Consider the following 25341-nt stretch of genomic DNA (forward strand, 5'->3'; position numbering starts at 1 on the left):
TCAAATTTAATAATATAAGTAAGTGAAAAGTAAAATAAAACGTATGCTCTGTTTGGGGTTTAATGTCCCTTTTAAAGCTTTCTGAATTGAGAATTATGCAAGAGAAAGCAAATAAAATAGGTAGCACCTGACTGATACTTTTATTTATAAAATTGAAATTGTGGTATTTTCAGTGTACTTAATTGGCTTAAAATGTTTAAGCACTGCAGGCCCGAATGGAAACTGCCGCTTAGCCAATCAGCATGTCCCTTTAGCACAATTGTGTTGATAAAAACAAGAAGACTTCTCTTTAGTCATTAAAATAGTTTAGCAGACAATTTAAAAATGTTGTCTTTTTTTTCCTTTTCATAAATAAATGAAATGTTCGTTCTGGTTTCCTGTGTCTCATTCTATCTGGGGATTCATCTCCTCGTTTCCTCTAACTGCTCATTTGTATAACAAAATGATGTGTGGACCTTATCATTTATATTAAAGAATACTAAAGGGACAATCATTGCTCTTGTCTGTGGCCCCAATGAGAAGCCTCGGTGAGTGCAACATGGATCTTTTGAACCTACTCCAATGTGTACAGATGTTCATTTGTCTTTGTTTCATAAACCAGCACTTCTGGGAGTATTTTGGTGAATGTATTATGTAGTAAAAATTCTATTATTCCTTAAGCTGCACATTGTACGAATCAGAGTCACTCACTCTAACCTCCCAGACAGCTCAGGTGTACATATTTGGCATTGCTGAACAGAACATAAGATTTTGTTGACCAGATTGACTTGTTTTCTTGGAATCAGGTAGCAAACTGTCAAGGTAGTTGTGGGCCAAAAATGAATCTCTTGCAGTAAATTGGGAATTGTAGTTCTTGGTTATAGCGACATTTGATGGTTGTTTTTGTACAGTAATTTAAAGGGACAGTCAATATCAAAATTGTTATTGTTTAAAAAGATAGATAACACCTTTACTACCCATTCCCCAGCTTTGTACAACCAACAGTGTTATATTAATATACTTTATAACATTTACATTTCTGCCTGTTTCTAAGCCAATATAGACAGCCTCAAAGCTGGGGAATGGGTAATATAGGGATTATCTATCTTTTTAAACAACAAACATTTTGGAGTTGGCTGTCCCTTTAAGTGTTTAACTATGGTGAAAGTGTGAACATTTTTAAAGGGACGTGACCGTGAAAATTAAAATTTTCATGATTCAGATAGAGGATTTAATTTTGTAATTTTTAGAGACTTTTCAATTGACTTCTGTTATCAAATGTACGTTGTTCTCTTGATATCCTTTGTTGGAAGCATACCTATGTAGGCTGAGAAGCAGAAATGTGATTATGTGCTACTGGGAGCTAGTTGGTGATTGGTGGCTGCACATATATGTCTCTTGTCATTGGCTCACCCAATGTGTTCAGTTAGTTCCCAGTAAGGCATTGCTGCTCTAGAGGATCAAAGCAATAGTGTAATAATAAAATGCTGTAACATTCTATGTGATTTTCATGTTGTACTTTTATCTATACCTAAAGATGTAGGAAGTCAAGATCAAATACAGTTGTTTATGTTAAACTTTTAAAATTAGATAAAGCCAAAAGTTAAAAATTTTGCTGTGTTTTTTTTGTTATGGTTTGGAATATAGTTGGTGAGTATTTGTATTGAAATAGTTGAAATTGAAAATTCCCACAAAACTCCTTCCTTATATAAGTTTCTGTTTCAGAGATTGACTCAATATTGGTCATTTGTTATCCCTCACACATTTTTTATAGAAAAAAAAAAAAGTCTTCATAATATTAGCTGTAAAATGTTCCAACTCCACAGTTTCTTGTTTTGCATTGCATTAAAGAGCCATTATAGTTGAAACTGACACACACTTATTCATTAGATAAAGTACTGATAGGTATCTAGTGCTGCTGATTGGCTTATTGGCCATTTCCACTTGGAACCAGCTATGTTCTGCAGGACCTCAGCGGTACTTTAACTATGTGTTTAATGCCTTTGTGTGTTTTAAACACATAGAGGTGCAGGGTCGATACAGATAAAATTGCACGCCCAAATTCATTATTGCATGTAATTTTATCAGTTTCGACCATGCACCTTTATGTATATAAACACATAGCGCTGCTGATTGGCTTATTGCCAATTTTCTTTTGGGACCAGCTGTGCTCTGCAGGACCTGAGCTGTACTAACTATGGGCCAGATTACGTGTGGAACGCTAACTGTTAGCGTGAGCAATTTTTGGTATATCATGGCTGTTTACACACGTTGTATTACAAGTTGAAAGCTTGAGCGCAATAGAATTTAGTGCTCGTCGGGATAAGGTGACTTCAGAGCAGAGGTCTGGTTAACTGTCACACGAGTCAAACAATTGTCACAAAACACATAAAAATTACCTTAAAAAGTACAATTAGACTCATAATATCACTAACAAATAGTATTCTTCACATAAGGGAATATGTTCTAAGTATTTAGAAAAAATAAATAAATATATATATATATATATATATATATATATATATATATATATATATATATATGTGCATTGGAGCCTGTTGCAGTCAAGTATAATGTAAAAGCATATTTATGCAATATTCATATTTAATAAAGTGTTTAACTATGTAATTATTACTGTAAATATTTCACATTACAGTGTTCTTCACATAAGGAAATATGTTCTAAGTATTTAGAAATAGATATTCATATTTATATCTGTGTATATCTATACCTAGATATAATTAACCCTTCAAACCATCAATTAGCCAGTGTGCTGAGTGACCGATACACTGTCACACACATTTCAGATGATTGACAGTATTTGTTGATTGGAGTCTGTCTAAACACGTTGTACATTTAGTATAGTGCTAATGCATTCTGAATTATTAGCCCAATTGTGCTAGTCTAGTCAACGAATATACTCAGTTATAAACTAATGAAGTTATAAATTCACATATGTACTTATGAAGTAATCCAATTTATTTTATCAACTATGTGTGTTCTGATTTGTGATTCTGGGTATACAGAAGTATCAATCATATAATGTATAAACTTGTGTTCTCACATATGGTCTGGCAGACAATAGTAACCGAGTAGCGCAATTGTGTTTTTAATTAGCAATTAACTTTGAGCCAATGATATTTTTACATTTGCTTTTAAATAGCAGGAGCAAACACAGCACTATAGGCTATGACTACGGCTTAACCGCCGAAACGCGTAAGCCCAGTGCTGCGCTCACTCTGCTAAGCTGCGGTGATTTCCATTGAATGTTTTCCTTTTTAACAAACGAATAAAAGTCAAGTTTTACTTTTGGCGTGGATTGCATATTCTTTCTGATGACCTATATATATATATATATATATATATATATATATATAAATGTGTGTGTGTGTGTGTAGATATATATTATATATTTTAACAAAAAAAATTGTATGTATATATGTGTATTTAAGAATAAATTGAACATAGTCTGCTGTGTGAAGAACATTGGAATGTGAAATTTTAATATTTCATGTCAGGTTAGCGCACTTGAGAAAACATAATCAGGTTTGTGTGACTTGTTGGGTGTTAGGTTTTCCTCCACTTTTCTTTCCTCCACTCGGCCAGTAGTCTTGTTATCCCGGCGTTGAGCCGGAATGATAGGGAATATCCCAGAGCAGAGAAAGTTAGTGAGATGAGGAAGGCTGCACTCACCACAGGTAGGACAGTCCCCAGCGACAACAGCAGAGCAGTCCAAGGAAAAACCACTAGAATGGTCAGACAGGCAGGGTCTGGCAACAGCAAAGCAGTCCAAGGATAAACCACTAGAATGGTCAGACAGGCAGGGTTTGGCACCAGTAAGCAGTCCAAGGATAAACCACTAGAATGGTCAGGCAGGCAGGGTTTGGCAACAGTAAAGCAGTCCAAGAGCACACCACTAAAATGGTCAGGCAGGCAGGGGTTGGCAACAGTAGAGCAGTCCAGCAGTTTAAGGGTTAAGGCAGGTAGCGTAGTCCGACAGGCAGGTTCAGCAACAGTAATTAATCCAGCAGTTTAAGGGTTAAGGCAGGTAGAGTAGTCAGGCTGGCAGGTTCAGCAACAGTAATTAATCCAGCAGTTTAAGGGTTAAGGCAGGAGAGTAGTCAGGCAGGCAGGTTCAGTAACGATATTAGGCACAAGAAAGAATGATCTGTCACACCCAGGAGCACACAAAGTATCACCTATACTTGGGCAGTGACAGATCGTTCTAACTACATTTAAATAGGCGCAGATTTGCGCCACTGAGCTTTGACCGGCATCTGGAGCGTGCGGTGATGAAGTCAGCACCTTACGCATTTGGAGCCAACACTGCCCCTGACAACGAGCAGGGAAGGAGATGCCGTGCCCCTAGCAACGGCTAGAGCGGCGCGGCGTGACAGGATTACGTTAACGCTGTTGTGATATTTGAAGTTCGACATTTTGCGTGCATTGTGTTAGTTTGAAAGCGAAAACTTTTTACTTTCAACTTGTAATATACATGCTACCCGATGCATGCAAAAAGCCGAAGTTGAGCACAGAGCGCGAGCGGAATCGATAATTAGCGCTTCACTCATAATCTAGCCAGATGTAGTTAATTGCTTTGTAGGTGCTAACACATAGTGGAGCAGGGTTGCTAGTTTTAAAATTGCACTCTCTAATGAAGTAAATCATGTTGTTCTTTAACTATGACAGTCCTTTAAGGATATTGTGCACAAATAGCAGATTTATATGACTTTATGGGATTAGTTATCTTGTTCTCTTCTCTCCATCTCAGGATTGTCCGGTGGAATCTGGAGATTTTCGTGCTCAACAATGTTCAGCTCACAATGACGTCAAATATCAAGGACAGTACAGAGAATGGCTTCCTGTTCACAATGACCCAGAAAACCCCTGCTCCTTAAAGTGCCAGGCAAAGGGCACTTCTCTTGTTGTGGAACTCGCTCCTAAAGTCCTTGATGGCACTCGGTGTTACACAGAGTCATTGGATATGTGCATCAGTGGTTTGTGCCAGGTAGGGAACCTGTTGTGTAGTGTTTGTATGTACAATGCAGTAGCGGGCAGATAGTTTGTAGTATGTGTCAGTGATTCTGTCTGTCCCACGTAAGTAAAAAAAATCAAATACAAATAACAAGCAAAATCCTCTATTCACTTTAATAGAAGACATTTCACAATAATATATAATCTTTTGTTTTATTGTAATGGTCCTTTGCTGAATAAATCATCTTTTTGGTGCCAGGCTTCACCACCAATAGACCTGTGCAAGTCTGGAGGCAGTGGGTAGCTTGATATCAGTTGTTTTGTGAAAGCGATATTAGCGCTCCACTGAGTAATACCAGCGCACGCTAAAGTGTGCTGATATTACAAATTGACAGCAATGCGATCGCAAGCTCACATTCACTTCGCTGAGAAGCATTACTCTCACAAGAGCGCACTTTCATATATATATATTTACTGGAAACACACAGTTCCCATAGACCGCAATGTAAAGGCACTTTTCAGTGCCGTTTTTTTCTCAAACACCCCACACCTGTCGCTTTTAACCCCTTAAAACTGCCTAGTGCAATTGTTTTTTATTAAAAAAATTATTCATTTTCTTTTACTAAAAAAACTATGATACCCTCTATTTTGAGGGCATTTGGGGCATTTTCTGAACACTAATTGCTACTGCAAGCTCGCATTAGTAATAACCAGCCACTTGTAATGACTGGTTATTTATTGTGTGCCTGCAACTGGGAAAATTTGCCCGTTTTTGGACGCGCAATAAATTAGCGCTCCACTAGCCCTAAATGTTTTAAAGAATATTCCTCAAGGGCAGAAGACACCCCAATATTTGGTATATCACTTGTCACAGTGATATCCTTAAAGGGATATGAAATCCAAAAAGTTTCTTTCATAATTTAGACAGAGCATGTGATTTTAAACAACTTTCTAATTTACTTCTATTTTTAATTTGTCTTTGTTCTCTTGGTGTCTTGTAGAAAAACATGGACGTAAACTTAGGAGCCTGCCCATTCTGGAGCACTATATAGCAGACGTTTTGCAAGTATCCGTTTGCAAAAGTACTAGATGGCAGCACTATTTCCTGCCATCTTGTGCTTTTGCAAATGTGGTGCTCCAGATGCCAACCTAGATATCTCTTCAAAAAAAGATTCCATGGGAACGAAGCAAATTTGATAATAGAAGTAAATTGGAAACATTTTTTTAATCACAAAAGAACATTTTTGGGTTTCATATCCCTTTAAAGGGCCGTTAAAGTAAAAATTTACTTTCCCAATAAATGTTAATTATACATTGTGAAACAAGCTTTATGATACACTTTCACTGCTTTTTTCAACTTTCAAGGGGTCAATTTATTAATGTACGAGCGGACATGATACAATGTAGCGTATCATGTCCGCTGCACATCAATAAATGCTGACAGCATACGCTGTCAGCATTTATCATTGCTGCTAGCATGGGGTGTCAATCAACCCGATCGAATTCGATCGGGTTGATTTCTGTCCGCCGCCTCAGAGCAGGCGGACAGGTTATGGCTCGCCGGAAAAACGGGGCATCAAGCTCTGTACGGAGCTTGCTAAATTGACCCCCTAGAGTGCATTCTATGTTTTTTTGACCCCTGACCCTCCTACATGCTATTTTCAGGAGTTTTGTTCTACCACAGCAATGGAGATACTGCAAAACAATGCAGATTGTGTTAACAAAATGACTGTTTTAAATGCTCTAAAACATTTTTTTGTACTCAGATATTTTGCAATGCAGTGACGATTATCTGACTTTAATGTCCCTTTTAAATCTGGTCTGTTCTGTGTCTGGAAGATAAACATTGGGCAACCCAGTTCTAGAATGATCTTCAACTGATGTTAGAACTGAACTAATAGATTTAGATGTATTTATTTATTAGTATACCAATAAGCATTTGAAATACTACTTTGAAGGAAGGGGGCTTTAGTTTAGTCTGACATCACTGATGACTCTGCAAGTGATTACCCCCTATTATTCTTATTATTATCCTTATTTCCTCCCTGATAAAAGAACAGTGGGCTAGAATTAAGGAAAACAGTTTATTGGCAAGCACTTTGTATTTATATTTATTTTTATAGCTCCAAGAAAATAGTGGTACTCTCTAGAGAATACATTGAGTAGTTTGCAAGAAGTATAAGGAAATAACAGTTTACCGTAACGTATAATTGTATAAGAAATAAAAAAGGAAGACCATGTTTTATGAATATGGAGGCTAGTTTGACTGTTATGTTGCTATAATGTGATTTGGTCACCTCACATGGGAATCGATTTTAACAAGATGGAATTTAACATTGTAATAAATACTGTCACTCCTCTTTCTAAAATGCAACAGCAAACTTGCTTTGGCGTAGACCACTGGTTTTCAAACCTGTCCTCCAGCCTCCCCAACAGGCCAGGTTTTTATCATTACCTTGGATGAGAGCAGGTAAAATAACCATAAGCAGGTAAAATAAGCAGGTAAAATAACCATAATCAGCTAATTATTTCACCTGTGCTCCAGTTCCGATACCCACAAAATGTGGCCTATTAGGGAGGCCTAAGGATAGATTTGAAAACCAGTGGTATAGACCATATCATTTTTACAAATTCTTTCTTATATCTTAATAATTTTTAACATACACTGTACTCCTCCCCTAAACTTAAGAATGATAAAATATACCGCTTACAGAGTGATGAGGTTGCTCATGGTTTTTTGAAGTTTCTTTATACAATAATGTTTATCTCTCTAGAGAGGTCTCGTAATTGATAGTGAATCTATCCTGCGGTGCAGCAAGTGAGCCTAGAGATCCACATGGAGATTTTGTAAAGCTTGTTTGCCCTGTCAGCTGTGCATTGGAAATATGTCAGTATTTGCAAGTAAGCTGAAAAGGGCATTCCTTGGGCATGTTGGAGTTTTTTTCACAGCTTTGAACATGCAATAAGCTTGGAAAAGTTGGGATGCAGCAGTGCCTAGAAAATTGGCACCTGGTAAAGTGGCCTGGGTCTGGTACTTATAAGGAGAGAAAAGCAGAACTGACAGCTGCATCCCTTCTTATTTGAGTAGTGTGCGCTTCCAACACATCTGCATGTTGAGTTAAGTGTAATTTCACTCCTGTGTATATGCCAGCAAATAGGTGGTTAAATCATTGAGCTGATGTGTGTGTCTGCACTGTTTTCTCTGAAAGGCCTGCCTGTGTTATTCTGAGATTGCTTCTTATCGCTCTGAAGCTGTGTCTTACTGATCTGTCTCTGCAAATGCTATACTTAAGATGTCTCAAAATACCGAAAAAACTGTGTATGTAGTTAAAGGTATAGTCTTGTCAAAATTAAACTTTCATGATTCAGATAGAGCAGGCAATTTTAAGCAACTTTCTAATTTACTCCTATTATCAATTTTCTTCTTAAACAGGAAGAGTCCACAGCTGCATTCATTACTTTTGGGAATTCAGAACCTGGCCACAAGTAGGAGGCAAAGACACCCCAGCCAAAGGTTACAAATACCTCCCTCACTTCCCTCATCCCCAGTCATTCTTTGCCTTTCATCACAAGAGTTTGGCAGAGAAGTATCAGAAGTTCGAGTTAAGTCTCTTATGGAGGGTAGTACTCTTCAAAATGGAACTGGAGTTTTAAGTAGTCCTGTCAGCCTCTCAGTGAGAGCATGGATGAAAGTTAGAGTCCGGAGATGCAGGGAGAGTTTTTCTGAGAAACCATCCCGACTCATATTAACAGCTTTTCGGCAATCAGCGTTGACGAGTTTCGCTGCCTGCCTTTGTTCACTCAAGTCCATGTCAGAAGCAGGGCTACTATCTGTCACACTTGTTCCACGGCGGAAATTCCGGTAAGATCATTTCATTTTACTTCATTATGTGAATGTGATGTTAATGCAAAGGTAGGGTCCGAGTGGGACTCCTTTTATCTTAAAATAAGGACTTAGGGGATTGGTTAATATCCCCTAAGGGGGGGGGGTATTGAACAGGGGGAACTTTAATCATGTTTGTTATGTGGTTTTATCTGCTAATGTGTAGTAATACTTTAGGCTCATGGATTTTCAGGAACATTAATGTCCTTAACGTCATTTGGCACAATCTTTAGATTGCACTCTATTTTATGACTTGCACAGTGCACCTCCTGACAGGGTGCGGTTATGTTGTTTTTCACTTCCGTATGCTGACCGTGAGTCTGCTCGTGGGTTGTCTGGTTCACAGGAGGTGGTGAGTGCCCCAGCCATTGGGGGTGTAAAGAAGGTGTCAGTTACCGTTTGTCATTTTTGTAATCCCATGATGGAAGATTCTGACTTTTTAGACACGGATATCTCCGATACGGAGAATGCGTCTTGTGATGAATTTGAAATGGCCCAGGTTATCCATGCCCATCAGTTATGTTCCGATTGCCATTCCAGAGTACTCTCTTCTCCCGATTCAGGGTCCTCAGAGTGCGTTGAGCCATCCGCACCAGAGGATGCTAGGTCCTGCGAGGCGCGTGTCCTAGAAACTTTCTTTGCTATGCAAGCAGGTGTCCCTTTGGTTTTTACTCCTTCTCCGGAGTTGCCCAATTGAGGGATTGCCCAATTCTGTTAGGCCTCCTGGGGAAGCGGGGGCCTCTGAGGCTTCAGGGGCCCCAACCTTGGGGCCAGAGACGTTTGTCGATCCGGCAAGGGATGATTTTGCCTTCCGTTATAGGTTGGCACATCGATTTTGTGGTCACATGGGCGCTTCCTCTGAAGTTGCGCACTTCGGTTAAGTCAGAGGTTTTGTTTTCTAGTTCATATTATTGAGCCTTTGGGTCGCCTTTTTCTGGACCTTAGACAGATTCTGGAGTGCTCTTGTATCAGGCAGGTACTGGTCGGGCGCTATCTACTGTTTCTTGTGTTCAGGTCACCCTCGTGGTGCTGATTAGCCTATCGGCTTTGAAAAAAAAAGAATGTGTCTCTTAAGGCCTAGTGTTATGGACTCCGGACTCGGATCCTATAACAAAGTTTGGGGCCTGGGGCATAGATCCAACACTTCTGGTAGGAGGGTTGTGTGCTCCGATATAAGTTGTTTTTTGCTGGCAATATTGCTTGAAATGCGTAACCAACTTTTTCAGACGTCATGGTTTCTAGTTCCCTGGGGACTCGGAACCGTGGGTTTCCCTTCATTTGGAAGTCTGGAAATTTTATTGATTTCTGCAGGTTTAGTATCTGAATAGCGGTGTTTACGTCTTCAATTGCGGTTTCTCCGGATGACGACTCTTGTAGCCTAGTCGCATTCCTTTTGCGGTGGCGAAGTTTCCTTCCCTCTCGTTTTGGGTTGGGTCATTTGTTATGGAAGATTGGACGTGTCCTTCTTCTTTTTATCAGTGTTTTGTTTGCTCTAGTGCGTGGTGTGCAGGGGTCTCCCTGCATTCTACCAGGAGCTGTGAGGCTCCCGTTGTTATTCCATTCAAGGATGTTGGGAGATCGATCCTGCAGGGATCTTGGAGACTATCATCTGTTCAAGATTAAAACTGCTCCTGGTCTTACCATGGTCTTTGACTCTTGGGTGCTACCCGTCGATCTTATTGCAGATCTAGCCCTTCGGGCTTGAGGGTAGGGGTCAGTTACAGTCTTTTCATCTGTCTGGGGTCAGGAAACTGACCGTTTAGCCTTCCAATGTGGGGTTGGGTCGTTAGGCCTGTCTACAGGGATTACCTTGTGATCCAAGGGTACTGGTGGCCCTTTCCTAAACCAGTCTGGAGTTCTTTTCAGACTCTTGGGTTTATGAATATTGCTAGGTTCTTTAGGACTTTAGATGGTGGAAGGCTCAGGGGCTTCAGATATTCGTATCGGTTCCGTTTTTTAGAGGACTCTGGTTAAGGACAATGTATCTTGCCCGGAAAGGGTATGGACGGCTCTGCTTAACCTTAGGGTTTGGTTCTCCTGCCTGTCCCTTTGGAGGGGGCGGGGGTTTTTCGGAATCTTATGAGAGTTTAATATCAACCTAAAGCTTCAGTTTGAGGTTTTCTGATGGGTCCCTACTTGTCTGCTGTAACATCTGATATCTGATATCCAACTGGGCTGACAATATTGGCAGAGGGTTGGCCTCTAGTAGGGTGTTTTCCGTTGATTAATCTTTTTCTCACCTAGGGTGGTGAAGGGATTTTTTATGTGTTCTCCTTGGTTTGGAGGTACCTCAGTATCTGTAAGGAGCCATGGGTCCTTGTTTTTGGCGCCTTGTAGGTTTTTTTCCCCTCTCTTGCATTCTCAGTATCAGAGAATTGATTTCTGGTATCGGAATGCGGTGGGTCAGAGTTCTTTCTACCCTGGAGGAGTGTTCCTTCTTATGGAAGGCTGCAGTGTAGGGTTCCTTGGACCCTAGCATGAGGTTCCTATCAGTGACGTGCAGTGACGTCAGAGGATGGTGAGGCAGTGGCTAGGATACGCCTTCATTCTTTAGATATCCTTTGTTGAAGAAATAGCAATGCACATGGGTGAGCCAATCACATGAGGTATCTATGTGCAGCCACCAATCAGCAGCTACTGAGCATATTTAGATATGATTTTCAACAAAGGACATCAAAAGAATAAAGAAAATTAGATATTAGATGTAAATTGGAAAGTTATTTAAATTTGCATATGGGTTTCATATGGGTTTCATGTCCCTTTAAATGGTGTCTTGGAAAACTGGTCAACTTAGTAAACATCTAATTTTAGTCTAAAAGGATTGTAACAGAAACACTTGCCAGATAACACAATGCTTGCTCTGATTATGAGATCTAGAAATCCATGCCCATTAAAATATGTTTAAAACATACATTTTACTTTAATGCTGCAAATTATGCTTATAGATTCTTTCATTACATAAGGGATGAGAGTCAGAGGGGGAGGAAGAGAGACAGAGAGAGAAAGAGACCATGGGGGAGAACAACACATAAGGAGAGAGATGGATAGATAGAGAGAGAAACACACACACACACACACACACACACAAGGGGGGGGGGACCACTGCATTTTAAAGTAATAAAACAGCAGAGCTACAGAGAGTTCAGAAAATTAGTCTATAATTTAGTGTGAAGTACAGAGGCAAGCTGCTAAGTTAGTGGGTGTAAAGTTTGAGTAAACAAAATACAAAAACGACCCTGCTATAAAAGAGTAAACAAACACTAAACCACATTCATTAAATTATCATTTTAACTAACAGAATCTTTCAGTAAAATCTTACTTTAATAAGATGTGGGTGAAACACTGCTCTCTGTGCCTCTCTCCTGCTCTGTAAGGATTCAGGAAGTGACAGTGGCACATTCCACTGCACTTAGAGGGGAAGAACAGAAATCTCTTTTTCACTTTAGCAAAGCTAGCAGGTTCACAGGACAGCAACAAAATATATGAAAGTTGTTTTTTTGCATTTTTTGTTTTGTTTTATATGATTTAACATCCAGCCCCAACCCTATGTTCCACTTACTAATGCCTCTCGCTGGATTGGTTCAGCCCAAATAGGACTGCCTCAAATAAGCAGTTAATGAGCCATGCAATGATCTTAACCACTTGCATCCAGTAGATGGCGCAGCATGTTGTGTAATGGTGGGCAGACCTGATTGTGCCTCTTCATTGCACAACATATAGCTGTGAGAAAAAAAAATGCTGGGGGGAAAAAATGTACAATTTTTTTTTTAAAGCCAATAAAAAAAATATATTTTTGCCCATATGAGAGGTGAAGCACTGCCTCACCTGCCTCTAGTGACTGCACATCACTGGTTCCTATCATGGTTCAGGGTAGCATGCTAATTTTTTAGTAGTGGTCAGAGTTCTACTCTGGGGCTTTGATGCCTCATAGATCCATAATTTTTTCTTCCGAAGGGCTGAGACTCTTGTCTGCAATAGGTCTTTCACTAACATTGGGGCTGGGATCGTTATCCTGGAAGGAAGGTTGGGGATCAGCCTGCTTTTGCAGCATGGACAGTTTCCTTTATGAATCTGTCCTCCCCTTTGTTGGTGGGACTCTTAGTGCCTATCTCTCTACTCGCGGCGGCTGCTGCCAGGATGGACCGCTCCTTGGATTCCGTAATTTTCTGGTTGAGAGCTGTTGTCGAGATTTTTCAGCACTTTTCAGTGGGATGATTCCCTTGATGGCTTAAGACGTTTTTGCCTGTGAAAGGGTCCTCGCGAGATTTGCTCTCAAGTGGCTCTGCGCCCTCTTGGAGAGCCCCTTTTTAAGCTGATGGGATGGTTTTCCTGTCTCTGCTTGTCTATGCTTAGCCAGACGAGTCTTGTCTTGTCTAGGTTACAAGGGGGAACTCCCAGGTTTCTAGAACACCATCATTGGTAGGGTGCTGTGTCAGGGATTGAGGGTGGCCTTCCGGTCATCTTAGTGACGTTTTCTCCTGACTCTAAGGGACTTATCTTCTGGTCCATGTCCTCCTAGGAAGTTTGTTTTCCTGGACTGTGGTCCTGCAGCAACCTCGGGTTGCTCTCAGTTGATTTGGTCTTTTAGCTATCTCATGGGGCCTCTATTCTCCCTCTCGGGGGTAGATAGAGATTTTGGCCAGTTTTTTTATTTAAGTCAGTTTGGGATGGTCCTTCGGATTTCCTGGGTTCCTCTACTTTCCCTCTTGGGGGTTGATAGAGGTTTTTTGGTTATGGAATTGTGGAGTTGAGGCATTATGCTCAGCAGACTTTGGGTCTGAGTGGTCTCTAGCACGGCTTTGCAGGTTGTGTAACTGATGAGTGGTTACCCGGGCTCTGTTTTTTTCCCTTGTCGTTATAGTTTTTTGTAGGGTGTTGAGTAATCAGACTGTGGTGCCTTTCGAAGGAGCCGCATCTTTTGTACCCACCCTTTGTTTGCATTCAGTGTCCTCCAGCTTGGGTATTGTTTTCCCAAAAGTAATAAATGCAGCTGTGGACTCTTCCTGATTAAGAAGAAAAACATAAATTATGCTTACCTGATCATTTTCTTTTCTTCTGACAGGAAGAGTCCACAGCTCCTGCCCGTGCTTTATCTATGCGGCGGCAGTCCATTTTTTGTTCTTCTGGCACCTTTTTAAAATCACCCTGATATTTCTCCTACTGTTCTTTGTTCCCTTGGCAAAATGACTGGGGGATGAGGGAAGCGGGGGAGGTATTTGTAGCCTTTAGCTGGGGTGTCTTTGCCTCCTCCTGGCAGCTGTGGACTCTTCCTGTCAGAAGGAAAGAAAATGATCAGGTAAGCATAATTTATGTTTTTTCTTCATTATCTTGGTATCTTTATTTGAATGTAAGCTTAGGAGCAGGCCAATTTTTGGTTCAGCACCTGGGTAGCGCTTGCTGATTTGTGGCTAACCCACTCAATTTTATTTCATTTATATTCACTTCTAATGAAGAGCTTTTATCTATGTCTTTTGTCACCATTTTAAGACTTGGAGTCCCCTGCAAGAAGCTAATTGCTATAGAATCTCACTGTTTTTGTAAGAAGCAGCTAACAGGTTGCTAGAAACTTGCAGTTTATTTTATTGTGACTGTCTCTGTGAAGATTGAAGATTGTGTACCCAGCATTTTTTTTAAATATCTAAATCAAACTAATAATCACTGATGTAGGTTTAGATGACTGCTGTAATTTATTGCTTCTTCTGAGAGCTGACACTGAGTTATTGGACCCAATTTATTATTAGATGGACAAACATGTTCCCAGCTAGGGAACCGTCTTCTGTTTTTGCAGCAAGTGGGCACTGGATGCTATATGTCTGTTCCCTGCGGTTATTATTACAATAGTCAATTTTTGTGCAGTTCCCTCACTTTACCATTTGTGGAAGAGCAGGGTCTGTCATGGAACAAGTTTGTGTAATTTATCTTCCCCATCTTTGAGGTGTTGTAGAGGTAGGAAGCAGTGGTCATACAACCGCTGCTTCTTTACTTGCGGTAAGCAGGCTTCCATAAGCGCGCTTGCACCACAAAGGGGCTCAAAAGCCTCAAGCAAATCTTCATTGAGTATAGGCAATTTTATGATTTATTTTAGTTTATTTGAAATAGTTTTATGATTTTATATTTTTTATTTCATAATAAGGTGTCATTTTTCATTGATTTTGTGATAGTTTATTGTAGTTTTTTTTAAATCAGCTAATTTCATAATACAGATGATTTTTTTTTTAAGATTAATCTATTTTTTATAAGGTTTTTTTCATTATAATATTCTGTCAGAAAATAAAATATTGTTTTGAAAAAAAAACAAAAAACATTCTACACAGATTTGTAAAACGTCAGCATAATTTTCCTCTGGTGATCATATGACTTAGTAAGTTGAACAATGTGTGTCTTTGTCTGTACGTCTGCTCCTCTTGTAAGAAATAACCCTTTGTACATCATTTGATGGCATCCTGTGCTAAAATTAGTCTTGCTTTCCAATACAATTATGAATTGACTGACATTTGCTAAAATGCTTAATATTACAGTAATGGGTTATATAAGTAGAAATATCAGTATATTTTCATAGATATGGCATCATAAGCACACATAGAAGGGAAATAAAAGTGTATGTATTCTAAAAAAAATAATAGGGTAGCTGATGTAGCGCTAATGCAATGATTTGTGCTCTGAGTGCTGGAAGAATGTTACCAAGATTGTGATGTTATTAAAGAGACATAAAGCTCTGTATTGATTCTCCCGAAATTGTTTTATTAGGTACAGTTAAAGGGAAAGAAAACAATACAATACCCTTTTAATTATTTATTTTGCTTGATTTTCTAGATATTTCCTCTGAAATTTGTATTTTCCACTTCACCAGAGAGGCTGATGCACACTGTATACTTAAGTATGCTGAGAGGTTCTGTAACATTATTTAGAGTGATTGCTTAGATCTGTGCAGGAGCTCATTTACACCTGATCTCTGTTTAGCCACAACAAAGGAGACAAAGTGAACAAACTCAAGAGACTATGGGGCCTATTTATCAAAGGTCTTGCAGACCTGATTCGACAGTGCGGATCAGGTCCGCAAGACCTTGCTGAATGCGGAGAGCAATACACTCTCCGTATTCAGCATTGCACCAGCAGCTCACAAGAGCTGCTGGTGCAACGCCGCCCCCTGCAGACTCGCGGCCAATGGGCCGCCAGCAGGGGGGGTGTCAATTCTGTCCGCCTGCTCAGAACAGGCAGACAGGGTTATGGAGCAGTGGTCTTTAGACCGCTGCTTCATAACTGCTGTCTCTGGCGAGTCTGAAGACTCACCAGAAACAGGGGCCCACAAGCTCCATTCGGAGCTTGATAAATGGGCCCCTATTTGTATAGGATATATCCCTTAAAGCAGTGGTGGCAAACCATTTGCATTCCATTCACTAAATTTTTCACTCTTAGTGTAGATGCGCCATACAACATTTGTACGCCCACTCAATTCTTTTTTTAATATGTTAATATGGCCATATTTGGCATTTTACATAAAAGTATTTAATATAAAGACAAGATTATCATCACTAATGAGTCTTTTAAGTTTATTAAGTTCTGCCTGTGTTAGCCTGGGCAGTGTTCTGTCTCAAGTGAGACACTGTCAGTGCTGCGCTCGGCCTGAGAAGGAGGGGGAGAGAGGACTGCACTTGAGAATTTGTGTAGATCGTGCAGTGCTAAAAAAGTGCTTAATACAGCATTGCTATTTGCTAGTAGGAAGATGATGAGCAGCAGGACCACTATATCCCCCTAATTATTATCTACTCAAGGAAAAAACAAACAGCCAGATTACGAGTTTTGCGTTATGAGGGTAACGCTGCTTTTTCCCTACCGCTGCTATTACTAGTCTTGTAGGTATAGGTGTGCCGCACAATTATTTGGCCGTCACGCAACGTCAGTAACGCACTTTTAAAAAAGTATTTTTTCAATGGGACTTCCATAGCCCCGGTATTACGAGTTTTGCCTGGGAGGCCAAAAAGTGAGCGGTACAGCCTATAACCACAAGATTCATACCGCCATCTAAAGTCAGTGGTTATGAGTTTTACGTTACAAAGCTGTAGCATAAAACTCATAACTAAAGTGTTAAAAAGTACACTAACACCCATAAACTACCTATTAACCCCTAAACCAAGGCCCTCCCACATTGCAAATAATAAAATAAAATTATTAACCCTAATCTGCCGCTCTGGACATTGCCGTTACTTTTCAGCAGCTCCCCGACATCGTCGCCGCTATAATAAAATTATTAACCCCCAAACTGCCAATAGGATTGAGCTCGCATTCTATTGGCTGATTGGAATAGCCAATAGAATGCGAGCTCAATCCTATTGGCTGAATGGATCAGCCAATAAGATGAAAGCTCAATCCTATTGACTGATTGCAACAGCCAATAGGATTTCCCCTACCCCCCTTAATTCCTATTTGCTGATAGAATTCTATCAGCCAATCGGAATGTAAGGGACGCCATCTTGGATGACGTAATTTAAAGGGGAACTTCATTCTTCAACAGCCATTGGAAGAAGAGGATGCTCCACGCCGGATGTCTTGAAGATGGATCCGCTCCGCGCCGGATGGATGAAGATAGAAGATACCGTCTGGATGAAGACTTCTGCCCGCTTGGATGAAGACTTCTGCCGGCTTCGAGGAGAACTTCTGCCCGCTTGGATGAAGACTTCTGCTGCCTAGATGAGGATGGATTTCCGGTTTTCAAAAACTGTAAGTGGATCGTCGGGGGTTATTGTTAGGTTTTTTAAGGGTTTATTGGGTGGGTTTTATTTTTAGCTTAGGGTTTTGGGCAATGTAAAAGAGCTAAATGTCATTTTAATGGCAATGCCCATCCAAATGCCCTTTTCAGGACAATGAGGAGCTTAGGTTTATTTAGAAAGGATTTTATTTGGGGGGGTTGGTTGTGTGGGTGGTGGGTTTTACTGTTGGGGGGTTGTTTGTATTTTTTTTTTTACAGGTAAAAGAGCTGATTTCTTTGGGGCAATGCCCCACAAAAGGCCCTTTAAAAGGGCCAGTGGCAGTTTAGTGTAGGCTAGGTTTTTTTTATTTTGTGGGGACTTTTTTTATTTTGATAGGGCGATTAGATTAGGAGTAGGACATTGATGTCTATGGGGAAATTGTGCACGAGCACGTCAAAACACTGCTTGTATTTGGGTGCGGTATGGAGCTCAACGCAACCATATAGCCCGCACAAGCCATTTTTTGCAAACCTGTAATGGCAGCGCTATTAAAGGTGAGCGGTGGAAATAATGTACAAGTTATTATTGAGCGAGCCATAACGCAAAACTCGTAATCTGGCTGTCTGTAATATTATTATGTTAAAGCTGAATCCAGGATACTTCATTAGCCCCATTTGTCAGGGGTTTCCAACTCTATTGTAAACCAAATCATTGTGACATACTAAGTTTTAACAGAGGTCCTTTATACCCATTAAGTGCCAAATAATCGGCTAGATTACGAGTTGTGCGTTAGGGTTGAAAAGCAGCGTTGGCCGGTCCCAACGCTGCTTTTTAACACCCGCTGGTATTACGAGTCTTGCAGGTACAGGTGTACCGCTCACTTTTTTGGCCAGACTCGGAAATGCCGCAAATCCACTTACATCAATTGCGTATCCTATATTTTCAATGGGACTTGCATAGCGCCGGTATTACAAGTCTAACCAAAAGTGAGCGGTAGACCCTCTCCTGTCAAGCCTGATACCGCATTTTAAAGTCAGTAGTTAAGAGCTTTAAAGTGCTAAAAAGTACACTAACACCCATAAACTACCTATTAACCCCTAAACCGAGGCCCCCCCACATCGAAAACACTAAAATACATTTTTTAACCCTAATCTGCCGAACCGGACATCGCCGCCACTATAATAAACATATTAACCCCTAAACTACCGCACTCCCGCACCACAAATACTAGTTAAATATTATTAACCCCTAATCTGCCGTCCCTAACATCGCCGACACCTACCTACATTATTAACCCCTAATATGCCGCCCGCAATGTCGCCACCATTATATTAAATGTATTAACCCCTAAAGCTAAGTCTAACCCTAAACCTAACACCTCCTAACTTAAATATAATTTAAATAAATCTAAATAAAATTACTACAATTAAAGGGATACTAAAACCAATATTTTTTTTTCTTTTATGATTCAGGTAGAGCATGCACTTTTAAGCAACTTTCTAATTTACTCCTATTATCAATTTTTTCTTCATTCTCTTGCTATCTCTATCTCTTGCTATCTCTATTTAAAAAGCAGGAATTTAAATCTTAGCAGCCAGCCCATTTTAGGTTCAGCACCATGGATAGCGCTTAGTTATTGGTGGATGACATTTAGCTACCAATCAGCAAGCATAACCCAGGTTCTCAACCAAAAATGGGCCGGCTCCTATGCATCACATTCCTGCATTTTAAATAAAAATAGCAAGAGAATAAAGAAATGAATATTAGGAGTAAATTAGAAAGTTGCTTGAAATTGCATGCTCTATCTGAATCATGAAAGAAAAAATTTGGGTTTAGTGTCCCTTTAACTAAATAATTCCTATTTAAAACTAAATACTTACCTATAAAATAAACCCTAAACTAGCTACAATATAACTAATAGTTACATTGTATCTAGCTTAGGGTTTATTTTTATTTTACAGGCAAGTTTGTATTTATTTTAACTAGGTAGAATAGTTATTAAATAGTTATTAACTATTTAATAACTACCTAGTTAAAATAAAGACAAATTTACCTGTAAAATAAAACCTAACCTAAGTTACAATTACACCTAACACTACACTGTAATTAAATAAATTCCCTAAACTAAATACAATTAATTACAATTTTAAAAAATTATCTAAAGTACGGAAAAAACCCCACTAAATTACAGAAAATCATAAAATAATTACAAGATTTTTAAACTAATTACACCTACTCTAATCCCCCTAACAAAATAAAAAAGCCCCCCAAAATAAAAAAAGCCCTACCCTACACTAAATTACAAAAAGCCCTTAAAAGGGACTTTTGCGGGGCATTGCCCCAAAGTAATCAGCTCTTTTACCTGTAAAAAAAAAGTACAAATACCCACCACTCACACAACCAACCCTATTTTAAAACACACCCTTTACCCCCTTAAAAAAACCTAACACTAACCCATTGAAGATCACCCTTTTATTTGTTTTCAAGTAAATAAAAGAACTTATTATCACACTCCTGGCTGGTGCTCCTCGATCTTTGTGCTTTATTACCTATGTGACAAGACAAATAATATTTACTCTTTTTGTTTTTGCTAAAAACCTCAATAAAAAAACGTGATTTAAAAACAACAAACTGCACAAGGTAGTTTTGGCTCTTTGAAGTTGGTGGGAGTGGGGGTGTTAGAAGAAAAAGTCCCTGAATAGTGCCTTTACATCGAAATATGGAACTGTGCATTCCCAGTAAATATATATGTATATGCTGATGCTGTCTGGAAGCACGCTCTTGTGAGTGCAATGCTTCCTAGCAATGCGAACACGAGTTTGTGTTCGCATTGCGATTAACTTTTAATACCAGTGCACATTATCGATATTTAGCGATCCACTTGTAATCTGGCCCTTAATATTTATTTCACACCCCACACATATTTGATCAATTACAGCTCTGGTATCTATGAACATAATAACATCCCTAATTAGGGCTTTCACTTTTAAAGGGACATTGTACACTAGATTTTTCTTTGCATAAATATTTTGTAGATGATAGATTTGCTTATTTTTAAATAAGATTGTGCTGATTTTCAGACACCATTTTTGAAATGTTACTACAGTGAGTGTGTATATACAGTGGTGTACATACACCTAAACCTATGGGGCTTACGAACTCCCGAATGCTGCTATATGCAGCTGTTTTCGCCAGAAACAGGAGTTAAGAAGCAGCGGGCTTAAGACCGGTGCTCCTTAACTCGTCCGCTGCCTCTGAGGTTGTGGACATCAATCTGACCCATCTCATATGATCAGGTTGATTGACACCCCCTTCAATTGGCCGCAAATCTGCAGGAGGTGGCATTGCACAAGTAGTTCACAAAACTGCTTGTGCAATGTTAAATGCCGACAGCGTATGCGGTTGGCATTTAGTGATGCATGGCGTACATGATTCGATATAGCGAATCATGTCTGCCTGGAGTATGATAAATCTACCCCAATGTTTCAAAAGAATGTTGATGTTGTTTGTTCTAGTGCACCTTTAAAATCTGTATCTTCTAACAGAAGTGTATGATGCTGGTATATAGAACAGCAACATCTTGTTATGACCCTGCTGCTTATTGTATCTCACATGGGGAATGTGTGTTATAGATGACTTAAGGGTATTTACTGTGGCAGTTCACGTAGATTGTTGATTTAGCGTATAGACAATGAATGCCTAATTACATTTGCTTATGTCATAATTTGCTACATCTGTTTATGGTCATGATCTTTCTCAAATACAGTCTATGGAGGAACCAAACGACCACTCTCACAAATGTTGACCTCTATGCAATGCATTTATGCTTAATTATGATGACTAATTAATCAGAGCTTTCAGTTTACCTCACATGAGGTTAAGACCATTTCATATGTTAATCTAAGGAGTTTATTAAAAAAATAACCTAGTTGTGTTTATTGGTGTTTAAACATATCATGAAAGGTTTGACAAATATCATTGTTAATATGCATCATTTTATGTCAAATATTTGTTTTAAGTTGAAAAAGATACTTGTGTTTAAAATATTGGGCCAGATTACAAGTGGAGTGCTATGTAATGCTCCCACTTGAGCGTTAACGGCTCTAGAAGTAAGATTTTTCTGCGCTCCTATGATAAGTTAAAAGTAAACTGTTTTTGCTCATGCTCTAACTGGACGAGCGCAAAAAGCCACACTTAGAATATTGTGTGCGGGTTCAGGTATTCCCACCAAGAAGTCAATGGAGCAAAAAAAATGGAACACCCAACTTGTGCGCAAACCCGACACGAAAAATGAATATTTCACATTCCAATGTTCTTCAAATAGGAGAATATGTTCAATTTATTCATAAATACATATTTCTACATATATCTTATGATATTTTGGTTTAAATATACAGTGTATATATATATATTTTTTTTTTTTTATTTATATATATATATATATATATATATATAGGTATAGATATATATATACAGATATATATATAGGAATTCCAAATGTGAAATATTTATAGCACAAACACAGAATAACACTTTATTAAATATGAATATTGCGTAAATATTATTTTACATGTTTTCATCTACTTAAATGCAAAGGGCTCCAATGTAAATACATAAATACACATATATAAATACATATGTTTACACCAGTCTTCCCTCTAAGGCCAGTTTTGTGAGCGTTCCAGCAGTGAAACAGTTAATAAGGGAACCACACCTTGCAGTCTGCATTGTGTAGTGTTTGTTAATTTCTGTAATTAACTGTTTTGCTGCTGGGCCGCTCTTAAAGCTGATCTTAGAGGGAACACTGATTTACACACACACATATATATATATATATATATATATATATATACATACATATACATCTGAGACCTCATATCTTTGAGTCCTTATAAATTTTGTGTGCAATATTTTTTTGGAGTAATTTTTATTAGATGGTGTTATTATGAGTGTAACTGTACTTTGTAATGTGTTTTGTGACACTTTTTTGTTTCGCAAAACATTTAACTAGAGCTCTGAGGACGTGGTAATCATTCTAGCGCGAAACACGATTGCACTCAAGTGATCACGTTTACTTTCAACATGTAATAACCCGATGAGCGCACACACCCGCTGTAAACCCCCTTATCGCTCACGCGTAACTGTCAGTGCTCCACTCGTAATCTGGCCCATTGGGACATATTTATTAAGCTCCTGAAGGCTTACCGGAAACAGAAGTTATGAAGCAGCGGTCTAAAGACCGCTGCTCCATAACTTGTCCGCCTGCTCTTAGGCCGTGGACAGAAATCGAAACCCCTTGGCCGCAAATCTGCAGGGGGCGGCATTGCACCAGCAGTTCACAAGAACTGTTGGTGCAATGATAAATGCCGACAGCGTCGGCTGTCGGCATTTATCGATGTGTGGCGGACATGATACGCTACTTCTAATTATGTCCACTCGCACATTGATAAATATGCCTTATAATCTTTAATTTGAAAATGTTATTTATTGAATGTAATTTTAGAATCATCTATGATAAACCAGTATGCTAGCTTTATCAAGCAATACTACTATGTGCACTCTCCTGTGTAGTTGGCCTGTGCTCTGTATCCCTCTAATCATAAGTTTATCTACTCTTAACCAATCAATTCACCAATTATCAACTGCCCTAGCATTGCAACTCTGTTGCTTAAATCACCCTTCAACCATGCTCTGTATAACTCATTGCCTCTCCGCACAACCTTGCCACATTCACACCCTCTCTTGTAACGGACATCGGTCACTACCTGTTTTTCGGCACAATTTCTGGGTAATTCTTAGGCTTCTGGTCATATGCCTATTTTAATAAATTGCCATTGGACTTGGGCTGAAGTAAAAAAATATGTTATTGCAACTAAATATTCCTATTCTGATTAAGTGATGGGCAAGTGCTGCTTTAATTCATATACTGGTTAAAGGACATGCTGAGCCTACACCTCACTCACTATTAGATGATGGAGTTACATATTTAGTCCCTGTTACCTGGTGTGCAAAATGCATCTAAACAATCTATACTCTTTCATCTATCTCAATCCCATTGTCCTCTCTGAAACCTAGATTACTGTTCTTCTGCCAAAGGCATGAAGGTGATTTTAGCAGCTTGTTCACTCCCAACATTTACCATTTAAAAGGTTTAAAATATTACACCATTCACTGTTTCAAGCTCATATAATCATTTCTTCTGTCATATTTCATATATATTTCAATATGACACTATTGTACAGCAAATATATTTTCTTTAAGTCTGCACCAGGCCAATCAGAATATGGCCAATTATTTTTTTGCCTCAGATCTCTTCAGTCATTCACTATTTAATTCTTACCTTCTTTCAGCCCCAGTTTTCCTTATTCACTCTTTCTTAAATCAAGCCTTCTCACTATTTGAAATATTCACAAATTTATCCAGTGCCATATATAGCAATGATGGCCAACAGGCAGCCCTTGGGCCACCTGCAATCCTCTGCACCACTCTTAAGAATGTGTGCCATAGATTTTGTGGACCCAGAAAAAACTGAACTAAATGTCTGCTTTGGGTGCTACTGGTAGATGGGTAAACAAGCTAAGTAATTCAAGATTCTGGTGGTGCATGATGAGGAAATTCTTGATTAACTTTTATTTAGGGCACATATTTCACTTGATTAAAAACAAACCTCTTGCAATAGGAATAAATAATGGACTGACGCATTTTGAGCTTTTACTTTCATCAGAGACCTAAATTATTCTACACATAGAACATTTAAATAACATGATCCCTCTGCTGGTTAGTCAAAGACACAATGAAAAACCATCTTTATTAACCACTTACTGTCAAAATCAATTTATGATCATTATAAGTCATTAGTAAAAAAAATTACTCCATATTTACAAATAGTATAGGAGATTATACTCAGAGAAAAGAAAAAACCAAGGTAGCCACAACTCAAAACAGCCCTCTGGGCATGAGAACAGCAGACAGAAGGTACTCAGAACTGCCCACATGTTGTGTAAACATAATCTTTCATATACCTAAATTTATATGCAGCTGTTACGGAGATCTGCCACCCTAGTTTCTTGCAAAGTTGGCCATTACTGATATGTAATGCTCACATCTGTCTTAATGAGTCAGTATCAGCCTATAGCAGCATACTTGCCATACCTACTTCCTTTCTGAAATTTAGCTAATATGATAACTAATAAAAGTTACATTTATGAATTTTCCTATGTTAACTTTTTTTCTTCTTAACAAGCCTAGGGCCTATCCTCAAAATTCAAATTTTATACTTCATCTTTTTAGTGATGTAATGTAGGCTGATTGTTGTTATCCAGCTGTGTATTATCTAATATCAGTGAAATATAATAATAATAATAATAATGGTAGTAGTAATAATAATAAAAAAGTTAATAATAATAATTTCTTTCACATCTGTTTGTGTCTTACTTTTTCAATCAGTACTGTTTCTTTTAGCCTATGATGAATATGACATTGCAACAGCACAGCGATGCAGAAACTGAACCCGAATTTACAATATAAACTTTAAGAAAATGTAATATAATAGTCAATAAATATCATTATGAAAATACTGTTGGCTTACTTGAATAATGGAAGGGGACTTTAAACTGCAAGAACGATGTGGTTTTGGCTGTTAGTCTGTTTTGGGGGAAAAAAAATCTTTATTGACATTGTGATGTTTTCAACCATGCAGCCTTTGTAGATTTTGTATAGCTGTCAGCATCCTTCTAGTTCCTAGATTATCTGGGCATTGACTCCTGTGAAATGAGAATCCCTGTAGCTCTGCACCACTATTTAATATGGAAATGAGCC

The 25341-nt window shown here is 38.8% G+C and overlaps 1 protein-coding gene across 1 annotated transcript in view; it reads left to right on the forward strand.

Moving 5' to 3' along the window:
• Positions 1 to 25341, forward strand: part of LOC128649393 (ADAMTS-like protein 1) — a 466596-nt gene that overhangs the window by 158371 nt on the left and 282884 nt on the right. The window contains exon 4 of the mRNA XM_053702643.1: positions 4751 to 4987. Within this exon, the coding sequence (XP_053558618.1) occupies positions 4751 to 4987 (237 nt within the window). The remainder of the gene's footprint in view (positions 1 to 4750; positions 4988 to 25341) is intronic.

The sequence above is a fragment of the Bombina bombina genome, chromosome 2 (assembly GCF_027579735.1).
Source record: "Bombina bombina isolate aBomBom1 chromosome 2, aBomBom1.pri, whole genome shotgun sequence".
NCBI classification, from domain to species: Eukaryota; Metazoa; Chordata; class Amphibia; order Anura; family Bombinatoridae; genus Bombina; species Bombina bombina.